This window comes from Pneumocystis murina (genome assembly GCF_000349005.2).
Source record: "Pneumocystis murina B123 chromosome Unknown supercont1.7, whole genome shotgun sequence".
Lineage (NCBI taxonomy): Eukaryota > Fungi > Ascomycota > Pneumocystomycetes > Pneumocystales > Pneumocystaceae > Pneumocystis > Pneumocystis murina.
The window spans coordinates 40900-58042 of NW_017802365.1; the positions used below are offsets into that span (position 1 = coordinate 40900).

The 17143-nt window shown below is 28.2% G+C and overlaps 8 protein-coding genes across 8 annotated transcripts; 5 read left to right on the top strand and 3 right to left on the bottom strand.

Annotated features, from left to right (window-relative positions):
• Positions 1-431: 431 nt before the first annotated feature.
• PNEG_02628 (hypothetical protein) lies at positions 432-2400 on the top strand (the record flags this gene model as incomplete). Its single annotated transcript, XM_007876456.1, has 6 exons — positions 432-505; positions 556-664; positions 720-1785; positions 1828-2002; positions 2052-2260; positions 2303-2400. Exons 1-6 carry the CDS (start codon positions 450-452, stop codon positions 2398-2400), a joined length of 1713 nt encoding a protein of 570 aa, XP_007874647.1. The 5' UTR covers positions 432-449.
• Positions 2401-2656: 256 nt separating this feature from the next.
• Positions 2657-4498, top strand: PNEG_02629 (hypothetical protein; the record flags this gene model as incomplete). The annotated part of the gene is made up of 2 exons (XM_007876457.1): positions 2657-3383; positions 3426-4498. 2 exons carry the CDS (start codon positions 2657-2659, stop codon positions 4484-4486), a joined length of 1788 nt encoding a protein of 595 aa, XP_007874648.1. The 3' UTR covers positions 4487-4498.
• Positions 4499-4726: 228 nt separating this feature from the next.
• Positions 4727-7594, top strand: PNEG_02630 (hypothetical protein; the record flags this gene model as incomplete). Its single annotated transcript, XM_007876458.1, has 9 exons — positions 4727-5152; positions 5209-5532; positions 5583-5822; positions 5868-5976; positions 6022-6128; positions 6172-6393; positions 6441-6902; positions 6947-7147; positions 7193-7594. Exons 1-9 carry the CDS (start codon positions 4784-4786, stop codon positions 7592-7594), a joined length of 2436 nt encoding a protein of 811 aa, XP_007874649.1. The 5' UTR covers positions 4727-4783.
• A 565-nt stretch (positions 7595-8159) lies between these two features.
• Positions 8160-12204, top strand: PNEG_02631 (hypothetical protein; the record flags this gene model as incomplete). Its single annotated transcript, XM_007876459.2, has 14 exons — positions 8160-8258; positions 8307-8362; positions 8403-8545; positions 8594-8838; positions 8881-8947; positions 8993-10221; positions 10266-10402; positions 10448-11208; positions 11252-11377; positions 11424-11525; positions 11573-11785; positions 11834-11942; positions 11988-12015; positions 12058-12204. 14 exons carry the CDS (start codon positions 8160-8162, stop codon positions 12202-12204), a joined length of 3462 nt encoding a protein of 1153 aa, XP_007874650.1.
• Positions 12205-12434: 230 nt separating this feature from the next.
• On the bottom strand, positions 12435-13127 carry PNEG_02632 (hypothetical protein; the record flags this gene model as incomplete). Its single annotated transcript, XM_007876460.1, has 3 exons — positions 12435-12538; positions 12583-12927; positions 12968-13127. The coding sequence occupies 3 exons, from the start codon at positions 13125-13127 to the stop codon at positions 12435-12437; spliced, it is 609 nt and encodes a 202-aa protein (XP_007874651.1).
• Positions 13128-13191: 64 nt separating this feature from the next.
• Positions 13192-14492, bottom strand: PNEG_02633 (tryptophan-tRNA ligase; the record flags this gene model as incomplete). The annotated part of the gene is made up of 5 exons (XM_007876461.1): positions 13192-13649; positions 13695-13816; positions 13859-13950; positions 13999-14079; positions 14124-14492. The coding sequence occupies 5 exons, from the start codon at positions 14490-14492 to the stop codon at positions 13192-13194; spliced, it is 1122 nt and encodes a 373-aa protein (XP_007874652.1).
• Positions 14493-14592: 100 nt separating this feature from the next.
• On the top strand, positions 14593-15255 carry PNEG_02634 (hypothetical protein; the record flags this gene model as incomplete). Its single annotated transcript, XM_007876462.1, has 2 exons — positions 14593-14626; positions 14671-15255. The coding sequence occupies 2 exons, from the start codon at positions 14593-14595 to the stop codon at positions 14832-14834; spliced, it is 198 nt and encodes a 65-aa protein (XP_007874653.1). The 3' UTR covers positions 14835-15255.
• An 80-nt stretch (positions 15256-15335) lies between these two features.
• Positions 15336-16917, bottom strand: PNEG_02635 (hypothetical protein; the record flags this gene model as incomplete). The annotated part of the gene is made up of 3 exons (XM_007876463.1): positions 15336-15731; positions 15774-16057; positions 16098-16917. 3 exons carry the CDS (start codon positions 16915-16917, stop codon positions 15336-15338), a joined length of 1500 nt encoding a protein of 499 aa, XP_007874654.1.
• Positions 16918-17143: the final 226 nt, after the last annotated feature.

Genomic DNA, 17143 nt, shown 5'->3' on the forward strand with positions numbered 1-17143 from the left:
TTAAAACTACATTTAATATAAAGTATAAACAAATCTCATTAATTTTTATACTATTTTTAAGTATAAAATTTAATAAATTATTTTATTCAGCAATTCAAAAACCATTTAAAATAATTTAAAAAAATTTCATATTTTTTATAAATATATCTATAATCAACCATAATCTAATCGTATATTTCAAAACTCATATTTATCACAGTAATTCTTCTATTCATTATATCTTTTGCATTACATAGATAATATATATCTTTTATTTTACCGATCTCAATTTAATACAAAAAACATTATCCATACTTTTTTAATCACAAATAGAATCTATAAAAATATAGTTTTATATTTATTTATAATTTATGTATAAATCTTAAGATTCTTTTTTCGGTATATTTTCTTTAAAATTCATTTCGACAATCTCACCACATTTAAAAAGCATAAAGGATTATAAAATAACAATGGATAATCCTTCAAAAGGAAAACAATCAGTACTTTACATAATTTGTGTGGGATTGTAAGTGATATTATACATATATTTGAAAAGTAAATAACTGATTAATTTAGTCATCATGCAAGAGGACCAGAAATAGAGTATTGTTATCCGGAATTACAAGAAATCCCATCAACATGGTCTCTCCTTCCATTTATGGCACTTCCTGATGGAGTACATTTGGTATAGATACTTAAATTATTTATAAAACTTATTTAAATATACTAATTATTTTAAGAACGAAGAAGATTTTTCGTATTTTTGCATTAAAAATGACCAAAAAAACACATCGACTAATAACAATAATCATATTCTATTAACAATTTATGGAATATCGTGTACAAGACAGTTGCTTTCTTCTGAACTTATTAATAAACCTGTCGATGTGACTCGTTCGACCATACAAAAATCTATTGTTGTACTTGTATCAAAACCTGTTTTTGGGCATATTAAGGAAAAATTAAGAGCAGTAACGCAGGCGTATTTTTCTCAACGTAATTTTGAAGATAGAAATATTCTTATACATTTATATAATAGTCTTGTACAAATATTCCATGATGAAATCAATGGTTACGATATTTATCTTGGTATACCTCTTCGTGAACTTTTATATCAATTTCGTTGGAAGACTCTTGTAATATTGAAGGCTATGCTTCTGGAGAAAAGAATACTTTTCTACGGCACACGTTCAGAAACGCTTTGTATGATACAATACTCTCTCTTGTCACTTATTCCTGAGTTATTGGAAAATCTCCAGGATGCAAGTGATCCATTATTAAATACTGTCGAAAATCAATTGACAAAGCCTACATCTTTATCCACAAGTAACCATAAGTCATTGCTTTCATATATGGGTATGCCATTTCAAATTTTTGCTAAGGGTTCTTTTTTTGGTCCTTATACACCTCTTCAACAAATAAAAATGCTTGATAATAAAACTACAAAATCATATATTATTGGGAGTACAAATAGTTTGTTTTTACAAATGAAAAAAAAATACGCAGATCTTGTTGTTAATATTGATACAGGAGAAGTGGACATCCTTCAACCATTATTGAAGAATGTATTATCATTAAGTTTTTCGGATAGAAAATGGATTAACAATATTATTATGTCTGTAATAGATTCATGGGATGAATCAGATACGAGTAGACCCAAAACAATGGGCTTTTTGAATAGCGAAGAACATTTACGAGCGCAATTTGAGGAATACTTTTTGGCTCTTGCTGCTACTGTAAAATACGATAATTATTTAGCTAAAATTAAGAATTCTCCAGATTTTAATATTACATCATTAGATACATGTATGCATATATTAATTTGTCGTTTTATATTAATTTTATAAGATGAAAATATAATTCGAGAATTTGGTCAATGTTGGATTGAACAATGGAAATTTACTGAAAATTATCGGTTATGGAACAAATACACAGATGATGAACTGTTTAATATAATTTACCCCAGACATCCTGTTATTAATCGTAGAATTTCATTAGAAGATGTACAACATAAAATTTCAAAGTATCTATCAATATTCATATTAAATAATAACGCTGATAATTTCTAAAAGGCAAGTACAAGAATTAAAATTGAATGAAAGAGCTGCAATAGCTAAAGAAACAATAAATAGAAGTTGGAATAATGGAAGTCAAAAAATATCTCAAGTAGTAGGATCACTATTAGATCAAATGGAATCATATAGAACAGAACGATGGAAACGCTATCAAGAAAATCATAATCAATATATTACATCTGTTTCCTTAATTGGTTCTGAATTATGTAAATTAATCAATTTTGAAATAAATAATTTACCGTTTATAGCTTCGCATTTTGGAGATATGCAAAATAAAGCAGGAAATTATGTATCTATCTTTACTGATTGGGCTTCCAATAAAAAAAGAACAATTAAACATAATTAAATATATATCATCAAAAACTTTTTGGAAAATTCAATCTTTTATTTAATACATATTTTCAGGAATCTATAGATCAATTAGATATTTATAGCAATTTTCATTTACATTTATTTAATAATATTTCTTTTCATTTTTGTACAGCTACATATTTGTAAAATATAAGATTTTATTCAACTAAATTATATTTTTCGATGCTTTTAGATTATTGAAAATGATAAAACTAATAAACAGTTAGGATCTTTAGAAAATAAACTTCATAATGGAACATGAAACAAAAAGTTTTGATGAGAAAGAAGAATATAAAAAACTTTTTAAAATTCGTGATGAAATATTTATGAATATGCAAGCAACCATGCAATCATCTGGAATGGAGTTTTTTAATTCAAATATGAAGATTAAGCCTCCTTTAATAAAATCAAAATCGTTAGGGCCCCAAAGATATCCTCAAACCTTATCAAAGACATTTTTGAAGTATAAACAATTACCAAGTCCTTCTGCAGATGTTTCTTTAGAAGATGATAGAAGCAGACTTGAACGAATGCTTCGTGCAAGGATTGAGAAGAGGAAAGCAGATGCTAAGTTATTAATGGAGCAAGGACCATCTAAAAAGCATATTGAACAAAAAACATTTTCAAGTCAAATTCATTATAAAAAAAATATAAAAACATGGGATGAGATAAAACAAAACAAAGAAGCATCTAATTGCGATATGATTTTTTCTCCTTCAGATATTCAGAAGGATTCATCTCCTGACCTTAAACATACTCAGAAATTATCGGTATCTAAATCTTTTGCTTACCATAACGAAGAATCAAAATATAATGAAACATACAATGAAAATAATGAACAGGCCATTGACTTTTCTTCATCCTCTATGGCTATTCCAGGATTAAGAGTTTCTGCCCATATTTGTGAAGAAAATATAGGAAAATCTACAATGCCTACAATAACACAAAATGTAAAAGAAAATACACGCAATAATAAAGGTAATTGATATAAAAATGTGCATGAATACTGATTATTTATAGTTATATCGGGTAACTCATCTATCAAATCTCCCAGTTTATCTTTAGAATCTAAATTAACATCTCATGATTTTCAAACATATGAGTCAAACATACAAAACACATCAAGATCATCTTCTTTTGAATATAAACCACGATCGCCGACTTCTCGTCCTCATTTATCTCTTCTATCATCCCCTAAAGTAGCAGAAAATATTGATGAATCAGAAAAATTAACAGAAACTAAATCTGTTTCAGAATCAAAATTACATTATTCTCATATAACTAAAGAAAATTCGAAGATTGAAGATGAAGCGAAAAATTTAAAGGAAAACAAAAGGATAGATTGTTATACAGAACAAGGCGATACATCCAACTCAACTAAACAACATCCTTATGAACCTTACAAACAAATAACCTCTCCAAGGCCAATGCATTGGAAACGTGATTTTTATCCATATTATCAAAGACGATCTACACCTACATGGCATGGTCCACAAAATTATTCAGGCCATTTTCTGCCGAGAGATGACCCATCCACATATTATCAGGATAGATCATATTTTTCTGCACATCCTCCACCATCAATTGGATTACATAATCTTTACACTGGTCCGTATGACTATGATCCATATTATATCTCGGAATTCCCACCAATAAGGCCATCTTTATCACCACGAATGACTCATCTTTATCCATCACATTCAATTCATTTTCCACATGCTTCACCGTTTCATCAATCTCCATCTTTGCATAGATACGCTCATGATAAATATTTCACACCCGCATATCTACCTCATCCATATTTACTGCATCATTCGCCTCGATATGATGATTCAATGACTTTTTCTCACGATTCTGGTCATTTTTATCAACCTTCACGAAACACTTGCGAATGGGAAAATCTACGAAACTGTGATTTATCTATAGAACATTCTACATCTTATCCATTGAGTTTTAGGGAACAATATGAAACAATATTACCCTATGAAACATATCTACATACTGAGCAATCTAGTCTAGATACAAAACATTCTATCAATGATAGAAACAACGAATCAACTAATTGGAACCGTGTTCGTTGATTCAATTGGAACTACATACTTCAATACTTTTTTCAATTTATACATAAATTTATAAATATTGATATTAATCCCGAAAAATTGCACCACATGCAGTTTTATTAAAAAATAAATAAAAAAGACAAATAAAAATATTCAACTTATTTATGTCATTATTTATCTTGACATTTTTCGAATTTTCTCGGCACCCTTCTCGAACCGTCCAGTGTGCGCGGTTTCTCGATGCAACGAGATTAACCATAATTTTTTTGCATAGAGAAGAATTCTCTGGATCACAACAACACGTCTCTTAACCTGAGGATGACAGAGCGTGTTAGGCATGTACCGCAGAAGATTCACTTAGCCTTTGCTTTGCCGCCTTCATTTCCAGCAACTCCTAATTTAGAGAAGTGTTATTATTCTTTTTCGCGGCATTCTCTTAATCTTTATCCTGCGGCGGGTCTTTCACCAAATACTAACTATCATAATCATGATCCATATGTTCTTCGGATGGCACAACACTGTTGGGAAGCATCTGGTATGGTAGAAGCGGTTCACGCGGTCCAGTCATTACCACCTCTGTCTGTCCTAGATGAAGAAGATGCTGCATTTGTGCAGATTTTTCTTTCAGGTGAAAGTAATCATGTTGCTGAGACCAGAGAGAAGATATTTTCGGAATGTTTACCTCAGGTAAAATAATGTGTTTTTTTTTTTAAAATAAACATAAATTAACATGTTTATTTTAGCGACAAGCTTGTATTGCTGTCTCGAGATACCTTTTATTAAGTGAAGAAGGCGTTATAGATCCTCAGCTATCTACAAGATTTGATGAAATTGCTTTGGATACTGGAACAAGCATTTATATTTTAAAATCAGACGTATCATTATTAACAATGCATACGCTAATCTCGTCTAAAACAGAAACCAACTTAGGAGGGATCTCAATAACACTCCCGATTTATAAAAAAATTATGCTGCCGGATGATGTAACTCTTTCTGTATTGGTTTCGGGAGACGTAGCATCATTAGAATATGCGTTAGTTAAAATATTCGTACATTTGGATATGTTGGTGCGTATATAAAAAAATAATTAAGTGTTGTATGATTGATTTATTTTAAGATGGGGATGCAAGTAAAAAAACTTGAAATTAATCCTCGATTTCATCCATTAATCTGTGGACGAAAACGTTCAAATCTTAAAAATATTATGGAAGAGACTTTTACGAATATTTATATGCCTATGCCATTCGCAAATGTCTTAAGTATTAGACGACATCTTCCTCCACTTGTGTCCGATGAGATTTATGTTACAGGACAAAGGGAAAACATTATTAACGCTGAAAAAAGAATATATGCAGCGGTATATTTATTTATTTATTTTCAAAGAGATTTATCGGGCTTTTAGTATCAATCCTTTACTCTTATATCAAAGACAATTGTTATCGTGGCATCTAAAAAAGATTGGTTGCTTATCAAAAAACTGGATGATATAAAGAATATCATGGATAATAATGGTTACTCTTCTTAATCAGTGTTTTATAATATATTCATGATACTAGTTTCTTATATCAAATTTCCAATGCTTGGATCACAAAATATTGAAATAGATGTTTTTTCTACGCATGATCATCTTATTGACAATACAATTGATTCATTTATTAGTTTGGTTAGTTTTTTTGGTGGTATAGCTGTTTCTAAATAAACTATAGCTGTCCGATTATTATAATGCTACTTATTGGATATTTCCCCGTTCTAATCAGCAAAACTACGAATTATTATTTACTGATTTGGAGATTCAAAAAATACTTTTGGAAATTACTAAAAAACATCCTGTAGAAATAATATATAAACATGGTTGTTTCGAAATTGCAGGCATGAAAGACGAAATTAAAAAAGTCGTTAGAAGTATTTCAAAAATTCCTAATGTACAGGTAAGCCTTTACACAATATAATGCGTATAACTAATATATAATATTAGAACCGACCACAACAAATACGTTTTACAGTGGAATTTTCTAGCAAGTATCATGAATTCATTCAGGGTAAAAAAGAAGGGAAGATTAATGCTATTAGAAAGCATGTTGGTGTTATTGTAGAATTGCATACTTTTTCTAATAGGAGCTTTTATATTGATATCATTGCGGAAAATCTTGAGCAAGCAATGCATTGTCTTAGTATGCTTGAAGATGAATTCCCTACAGAAATTACGTTTTATATTCCTGAAGAATATCATAGACGAATGATCGGTATTCGTGGTAACACTATCCAATCTGTTATGCGACAATATGGTGTTTTTGTCAAATTCTCAAATACCAGTGCTCTTGCTGCACCAGGACATCATAATTATCCAGATGACAATGTTTTGGTTAGATGTCCAGCAAAAAACGCAGCAAATCTTATCGAACTTAAAGAGACTCTGATGAATATGGCAAATTATAAAGCAAGTTATATTTAATTGCTTTGAGCGATGCTAATATAAAATAGGACAAAGATTCTATTTCTGAGAACATTTATGTTCCTTGCGTTTATCATAAAATGCTCAAAAATAGAAGTAACAAAATTATTCACAACGTTGAACAGAGTACAAATTGTGTAATACGCTTTCCAAACAATGAGCTTCATAAAGATTATATTACTGTTATTGGATCTGAAGCTCAAGTTCCTAGAGCTATTGACATGATTATGGCAAATGCCCGTTCCCGTACTTATAAATATGCTAATTATTATTAGAAAAGTATTATTGATGAATATAAATTTTGTATAGTATCTAGTAAGGCTTTGGATAACATAATCGAATCTAAAGAATATAAGTTTTGGGTTGTAGAATATATTCGTAAGAAATATTGCATTGAGGTTACATCTTTTCCTAATAATGTAAATACAAATGCATATCCGAATGTCAGGTATCATGTGTTTCGGTTGTCATTTCCTAAAAGTCAATTGTCATATCTTGATTTAGCTATTAATGTAATATTTCGGTATTTCATGCAACATCGCATTCCATTGCATCTGAGTTTTAAAGAAGACGCGGGACAAGTATCGCGTTTAAAAGCATATGATTCATTTTCGCATTTTAATTCTATGCTTTTTCCACCTGTTTCTGCTTCAACAGGGAAGTTTTGGGAATTTTGATGTTGGATTATATATTACTTTTTTGTTTTAGTTTTTAAATCTACTTACAAATCTTAAATATTTCAATATTTATAATGTTAATAGATATTTATTAAAGACAGACATTTCTTTCTTTTCGAAATCTATTAATTAAAAAAATATAAAAATACATTTCTTTACTGTTTATATCTTAAGAATATAGAAACATTTATATGATAATTTTTTTACTATTATTTATTTTGTAATCTTTAAATATAAAGGAGAATACTCTATAAAAATCTTGTATTTCTTTCAAGTGCAAAATATATGTTTAATTTTTATTACACTTCGGATTATATAAAAAATTCGGTTTCTAATATATATTTAAAACAACTTTTTAAAATTGAAGTAAAAAAATTAAAAAAAAATCAATAATTTAATAGACTTATAAGAATAGAAACGCGAATTGACGCGAGTTAGGTTCATTTGATACAACTAAGAGAATCTTTATACAGAGATAGAGGAAATATTAAAAAGTTATATATGAAGAGGCTATTAAAATAAATCATAAATAGTAGGATTTTTCAACAAAACATTGTAATAGAATATGGTTTCTTTAGAAACAAATTTCATAGATGTTTCTGGCTATCAATCACTTGATCAAGATTCTAAAATTTTGGATCCTAGTTGTAATGGATGTAATTTGGTATATAAACGCGACTAGATTTTATAAAAAGAATCTTAACTACTATAGATAATTGAGGAAGGGTCAGTTGTAGCATTTGGAGGGTATATTTGGCATGTTAATTGGTAAGGAGTTAGGTATTCAGTGAAATATTAACATATTTAGTTTTCGTTGTATGAAATGTAATGCACAAGTAAATCATGATTCAAGTCTTTTTTTTCTATATGATAGGAATCCAATCTGTGAAAAATGTTCATGTAGTTCTAGTATATCTAATAAACATAGCGATGATTTTGCAATTACAACAGGTTTAGCATCATTAGAAATACTGTATTTCTATATTTATATAAATCTAGAAAGCGAAAGCTATCATTCTGAATATTTTCAGTGTAATATATGCGGGAAAAAGATTGAGGAATTCGTATTTGCCAAAACTAATCAAAGAATTTATTGTATTTCTTGTTATAATAATAAAGTTACGCAAAATAAAAAAAATGAAAGAGACATAGAATTATCTGTTCCTTCGCTATCTTTCAATAAATCTCTTCCTTCTATTCCTAGCACTTCTACTCTAAGCCGGCTTAATTCACAAACATCTATGGTAATTTTTTTCTTAAATAATTTTTATTTAGTAATATTCCAGGGTTCTGAAGTTACTGTCAATGATAAGCCAGTAGAGAAACCATATATAGATCTTTTTCTTAATATAGGTGATTGTTTTAAATATATTTATAAATTGTTTATGATTTTCTTAGAACAAACAGAACTTTTAAATTTCAATAAAGTCTTTTCTGAATTTAAAAACAAAGAAGAACTGAATCCTAAAAGGAATTCAAAAAGGCATTCATTTATTTGGCCACCTTTTGCACCTCTAGATTTTTTTTTGGATATCTCCCAAACTAGTATAAATTTAGAAACTAAGCATATTCCTAATACAGACGAAATTAAAAATAATACTACTACAATTTCTTCTGATACTTCTCTTTCACTATCAAATCATAGAAGTTCTATAGAATTGCCGAATTTTCAAGAATCATTAAAAACAAAAAGTGTTCAGGAAATTGCCAAGCATACTGACGAAGAACATATCAAAGGAATATTAAAGGAATTTTCTAAAACAAAAAAATATGATAAAAATATTAGTATTAAAGAAGAGGATATCGAAGAACAAAAACTAATTTCTCAAAAAAAGAAGAGTATTTCCGGCACCTCGTTGACAGAGAATAATAGAAATCATTATTCTACTTCCATAGGAGACGTTTTCCAAAATACACAATCTGATTCTAAGCAAGATATGCCTTCCGACTTTTCTTTTAAATCAGATTTTCTACATGATCTTGATATAAGAATACAAACACAAAACATCAATTCTAATTCTTCGTCTATTACAAATGAGACAAATAAATTTGAAGATTTCAGCTTTGAATCATATAATAAAAATAATCCAAAAAATCAGGATTTTGTTACTTTGCCTAAACAAGATCGTAATTATGATAATCAATCTGAAACTCCATCAAATCATTCTAATGTAACATCAACATCTCCATTTAGTAGCAATCTAGAATCATCAAAATCTTTTATTAAACATTCTGTATTAGAGGAGACCAATATCAATCCATTAACTTTCGAGATTTCTAATATATCTTCAAAGGATTCGAATGCAATTTATTCAAAATTTCACTCATTTCAAAAAAATACTTATGATTACCAGAACAATTATGTTAAAGACCAAAATACACAAAAACATCATTTTAATCAATCATATTCAAAAATATTAAATGCTATACGCCATAGAAGAAGTGCTAGTGAATCTAAAAAAAAGACATCAAAGTATAATATTTTCTCTAAATCTCGAGTTCATGAATTTCAACAGCTATCACCATATATAAATTTAAATAATTTGAATGAGACTCTGAATAATTATGAAGATGGTTCACAGGAAACTATAAATTTATCTCAATTAAAGGAATCAAAAGTGAAAGTCGTATGTATTTTAATATTTTAATATTTAATTTACATTTTTTTTAGATAAATAATGAATCTATCATGTTAGATAGAGATATATTAAAAAAAAAAGCATTACTTGCAGAACTCGATGCAAAATGTGAAATTACTCTTCGAGAACTAAAAATTTTTGAAAACGAACAATTAATTAATCAAAACAGGTATAAAATTGCCTAAAAGAACAATTTGAAGCTAATTATAGCAAGGGTCTTATCTAGAGATGATATTTTTAATGGTTCTATTGTTTCAAAATTGTTGATATCGTTAACAAGTCTTAAAAATAAATTTCAATCAGATATAGAAACACTTATTTTGCAGAGGAATGCTTTATATAAGAAAAATACAGAACTCTTAAATATAAAAAATAAAATAACCCAGGAAATTCATCAATTAAGTTTCAAAAAATCAGAATTAAAAGATTTAAATGATAAACTAACACAAAAAATTCAAGAACAATTTCGAGCTCATAAGAATTCCACATATATTTCTCCACAAGCAGACATTGTGTTTGACAATCAGAATACAAAACCATTACCTCCAATAATTACATCTGTGCCGAAATCGAATAATGATAATTTTGATTTAATTTCACCTACAGAAAGTGTTTCTACACCAATTAGTGAGAAAACTAAATTAGAATATACTGAATCCAGTGATGATAATTCATCTTCAAAAGCACATGATAAAAATGATACTCGCGTCTTAGGATCCAAAATATCTTCATGGAAGAAAAACAGCTCGTTAGCTAGAAATCTTGTTAAAGGATTTAATAAAATTCGTTCATCTGAAAGTGATACACATAATGGATGCAAAGATGCTAATCTTTCAACCAATTTAACCAATCTTACATTAAAAAAATCGTTATCTAATAATTTGAGGCATACATTTTCTACATATACATTTCTTCGAATTACTAGATGTGATTATTGTGGAAATAAACTTTGGGGTAATGAAATGCGATGTTTAGGTATAAAGTTTGAATAATAATATCTATAATTTTAATATATTAGGATGCGGGATACCTTGCCATATTAAATGTATTGGTGATATTACTACTAATTGTAATAGAAGTATGGAATATTTACCATATCATGAAAATGTTTCGTTATATGTATCAAGTTCAGTGAATTTACATGGTATGTCCTCATAGTTTATTTCATATTTGTAATGAAGATATTATAGTTCCAACTCTTTTTGGTAATGATTTAACAAAACAAGTTCAGGCAGAAAATAGAAACATTCCATTTATTGTAACGAAATGCATTGATGAAGTAGAAAAAAGAGGTAATATTTTTGAAATTCTATTATTTAATATCATTCATATTTAACAGGAATATTTTTTGAAGGCATCTATCGTAAATCTGGAAGCGCATCACAGATGCGTATACTTATTGATGCATTTAATAATAATAATATTGATAATTTATCTCAATCCGTATTTGAGGATATCAGTGTTGTAACTAGCGTATTAAAACAATATTTTCGTAAACTTCCAAATCCTCTTATTACTTATGAAATCTATATACCATTTTTAGAGATTATTGGTAGAACTATGTAATTATTTGTAAGATATATATATCTAATATTCTTAGCTTCTGATAAGACTTCCAAGGAAAAATTAATATCAGTAAAAAATGTTTTAAATATTCTTCCTAAAGCACATTATGACTGTTTGGAATTTTTGATATCGCATCTCTGCAGGTAAATTATAGTTTTTATGTTTTCTAATATTTTTAATTTTAATAGAATAATTGAACATTCAGATAAAAATTTGGTTGGTCCTTAATACTATAGAAAATATCTTACTGTTTATTAGATGCCTTCAAAAAATCTTGCAGTAGTTTTCTCCCCTACTTTGCTAAGAGATGAAAAAGGTACACGAGATATTGTGGATATTCAAGTTAAAAATATCGGTATACAATATTTACTTGATAACTCAAAAAATATATTTCAAAATTCTTAAAAAAGAAACAAATACAATGTATATAACAGCTAAAATGCGTAATTTATAACAGGAACTATTCTATTTTCGAAAATTACGCATTTTTCAAGATATATTTATTCAAAACTAATTTTTGCAGTTATATAATTATTAAAATAAATCTAAGATTTAATATGATTTAATTTTTTGATAAAATTTTATATTATATGAGCTATATATTTTTTTATAAAAATATAATTATGTTTATAATTTTAATTTAACAACTTATCTAAGAAATCTTCTAATTCTTTGTCTTTAATTATTGTATTCATCTGTATAGATTTTTCTTGAGAAATGTTATCATCTATTTGTTTTTCTTAAAATAATTAGAATAAAAAAATTAAAACAACATAATCCAACCAACAAACTCCGTTTTTTTTAGAAGCTCATCAATATCTTCAATGTCAGATTCTGACTTCTCCATGTCTAAGCAAAGTCCTTTGACTGTACGTACTTTAACTCTGGAATTATATTTTTTTTTTATTTCTTTTAAAGAAAGTTCATTTTCTACTTGGCGACGCAAATGATAAACATTTTCTGCATCTTCATATACCAGTTTTCCTTTCCCAAAACGATTTTTCGGTAGTTCATCATTTGAAATAATGTCAGGCTCAGGTAACGTAAACTCTTTTGCTAAAACTTTTGTATAATCAACCCATATATCTTCATCAGAAATAATTGTTTCTACATAATTATTTACTTTTCCTAAAAAAAAAAAGAAAATACTTGCCTTCATATTTCCAACTATTGGATAATAATTCATCAGAATTATGATGATTATCCTCAGAGGAAATATTTATTTTTCTTGCCGACGATTCATTTAAATCTGAACCTAAAGCTGTTCCACGCTTGTTATGATATTTTTTACTGGCTTTTTTCTTCCATTTATCATTATGAAGAACCATAAATTGTTTTAACGTAATTCAAAATGTTTTAATTAAAAAAATTGATTAAAACCTAATTATTCTATTATGAAAGACCTGTACATATTTTTACTTGATCCATAGTATGTAGTGCTAACTTCTGTGCCTTTTGTGCTCCTATTTTATTTTGTTCAATATATGAAAAAATGTCTCGAGCCATGATAGATTGATAATGTTCACGTATTGGAGAAAAAAATGTATTAATGGAACTCACGACTAAATTTTTAAACGCCTTATGACTAATGTTTGCATTATCCTTTGCAATTTCAATAGGATCTGAGCTTGGATGACTTAAAGAAGCTATAATTTGAAGAAGATTAGCAATTCCTGGACGTTTATCTGGATCGTATGTAATTCCATAATACGAATCTGTTGTAGCTTGAGAAATCTTGGATTCAATGACATCCAAGGGATCTGTTATTAAGATTCTCGAATTTAAATCTGGATCTGACTTAGACATTTTTTTATAAGGATTTCTCAAAGACATAATTCTTTTTGAAGGTGCTAAAATAATATTTAAATTATCAGAATATAGACAATAATGCATACTTAAAGTAACCTTTGGAGGGATAAATATATTTTTTGAAAAAGCATTATTAAAAAGCCGACTTATCGTACAAGCAAGTTCTAAATGTTGAATTTGGTCTTCGCCTACTGGCACCTCTGTTGTCCTAAAAAAATAAACTCCCTTCTATTTAATTGTCTCAATTTACCTGTATAAAAGAATATCTGCGGCTTGAAGAACTGGATAAGCAAAAAGTCCTAGATTTAATACAGAATTTCTATTTTTAAGCAAAGACTTTGTCTATTATAATCAATCACAAAATTATTTAAAATATATGTTAAATTATACTTTCCACTGAGTTATACGCTGAAGATGTGAAACAGGAAGTACACAGTTAAGTATCCAAGCCAATTCAGAATGACAAGAAACCTTTTCTATATAGTTAATTTAAATCAAATAAAAAGACAATTTACTGATGATTGTTCATACACAATAGATCTTTTCATATCAATTCCTATTGCTTCTAAAGAAGCAAACATTTCTCTTTTATATTTTTTTAATACAACTGATTTTTTTAACATAGTAATTGCATGCAAATCTGCTATACAAAATAATAATATAGTGGACGATTCTGCACTATTCTGAATATCAACCCATTGTTTTAATGCACCTAGATAATTTCCTATATGAGGAACACCTGTAGGCTGAATTCCAGAGAAAATTCTTCTCTCCAACGCATCTTTTGTAAATAAACGTTGAATATTAAAACGATATTGCTGCATTAAAAAAAAGAAATTTAAACATGCATGTGGTCTTTTTCCAAAAAAGTGTATTATAGACATTTTTCCAATTAACTTTTTTATCATCTCTTGAATACAAAATAGTCAAGACTATCGATAAAGTATATTTTCAGGTACCGATTAACTGTTTTTTTAAAAAACAATGCATCCACCTCTATCAGCTCATAAACATCCTGGTATTTTATCTATTTTATAAAATTTAAATATAAATATTCAGTAGATTGCTATGAACTTATGAAAGAATTAGAAAGATGCCACGAATCTAATCTTATTAGCCATTTTTTTGGAAAATGTAATGATTTGAAAAAAAAAGTCGTAAAGTGCTTAAATCAAGAGGTAATTGAGGCTTTTGAAAAATATTGTCTATGCTTTATTGGACATTAATTGTGAAATTAGAGGTTAAGACAACAAAGAAATAACCAGAGAAAAAATAAAGAGAAAATGATAATATAAAAAAATTCAAATGAATTTAATTGAAATCCAAAGTCGATGAATAAAGCAATTAATATATAATAAATATATTATGTTTATCAAAGTTTGAAAAAGATTTTAATAGCCGAATTATTTAATATGACATATTTGCATATTTCCTAAAGAATATTAGACAAACCAGTAAATTAATAAAAAAGCTTGAATCGAAAAAGCTGTTTAGAAGATGAACACAACGTTATCCTCTAAGCATAGATTTAAGAAAAACACATGAATTGTGAATATATAAAACTATGCATTATTTCTTTTTACTGAAGCATATTTATCAGCATCATAAAAACAGATGAATTCATAAATCATGACTAAATCGTTTGGAACAAATGCTGTAAGTAACGTTTTGTTTGGATGATTGAAACCTAATTGTTGTATAAAGCTATAAATATTATTAAAAATTCTTTATGCTGGTCTAGATTGCTTTTTTTCTTCGTTCCATGTAAGACCCTCAAAAAGTTCAATAAGTTTACTAACAGTGCCTAGATTTCCTTTATTTAGTTTTGTGTTGCTAGCTAAAGATGTTCTTTTATTTATATTATTTGAGGCAGAAAGCTTAGGAGGAATAAGAGCATTTCTTCCTTTTGCAATTTTTGAAAAAATTTGGCATTTTATAGAAGCTGTTGTAGAAGAAACAACTGTGGATTCAGTAGATGTTCTTAAAGGTGGAGAAGTATCGCTTCCTTTGTCAAATGTGGTTATAGATGATTTAGCAGAATCTAACGTTGGTATTTGAAAATCAATTGGTTCAGTAGCAAAAGTAGAGCGACTTTTCATCTTTAAATTGCGTGGTGTTAAGAACTAGTATATTTTAGCAAGTTTGTTATTATATGAAAAATATACAAATTCTGATTGATTAAGGAAATTCTTCTCTGGTGATGAAAATATTTTTCCATATCTTTTTGAATTTATCATAGAAGTTTTTCGGGAAATAGGTGGATAAGTATTGATAGTTTTTGTACTATTGAAAGCAGAATTATCACGATTTTCTAAACCATGACTAGCAGCAACTAGATCTCTAAGTTCATGCGATATAGCATGTTGAAGACGCATATATCTCATCTCTTTATCAAAATTGCAAGATTCTTGAGTAGATGTAGCAGAATTAGTGTTAAACATAAAATTAGCTAAATAGTTAGTTTCTTTTCTAAATTTTACAAATCTTACATTTTAAGACACTACTTGAAGATACGTTTTTTACGGGGCATGGTGTAGGTGTATTTAAATCTGTTTGATTATTGGACAAAAAGGACAATTGTGATAATTGTGCTTTTGTAGAAAATATCTGAGAAGTCGCAGTATCTGATATTTCATCTGAAGAATTGTTGAATTTATTAGCATCATAGCCATCATCAAAAGGTGTTGTGCATTTTCTAGAAATATTAACACGTGTCGATTCTGTAGATTGAATAGATAATATGGGAGAAGCAATGTTAAACCGAAGCCGTTGAGGTGCATGTAATCTTTTGTGAGAATTTGGGTAGTAAACCGGATTATGAGTTATTTTTTGGCGGCAGCTATGCTGATCTGACGATGATGTGAGAATATTTGGTAATGAATTAAGAAGATTAGTTCCAAGAATAGAATCTCTAGGAATTCTTTGTGTATTACCATTTGAATCAATTCGAAGAAATGAACAACGGGAACGACTATTTGTTCTATCTACCATTACAAAAACAATATTTGATATATCATCTTTTCTGAATGCATTAATTCTAGCAAAACCTGTAGCTGCGAACTTCTTGATCCTTCGTACGCATAATCTTATATACTCTTTAAATGATTTCTTTGTAATATCAGCCATTGGTCCCGCATTTTCTTCATGGATCATATGTGTTACTCGTGATCGACTAGCACGACATTTTTCTCGAACTTGTGCAATTTTTACACATGATTCACATCTTGCTGTACCCCTTCTAATGCCTTGTTTTCCATCACAGTGTTCATGCCCATAATTTTCATTATATATCTCATCATAATTTTCCATTTGTCCTCTGTGGACCTTATCTAATTCTTCAATTATTTATCCTTTATTCCTCGTTTAAGAGATATTAATAACTTTAGTCTCATAAAATTAGAATTATTAATTATTTTATCTGATTTTAAGTATAAGAATCCAAATATCCTATCTTATCTGCTACAATTTTCTTTTGCTATTGAAATTTATCAGGTCGTTATCGTTAACCTATCGATTTTCTAACTTAATAGAATTT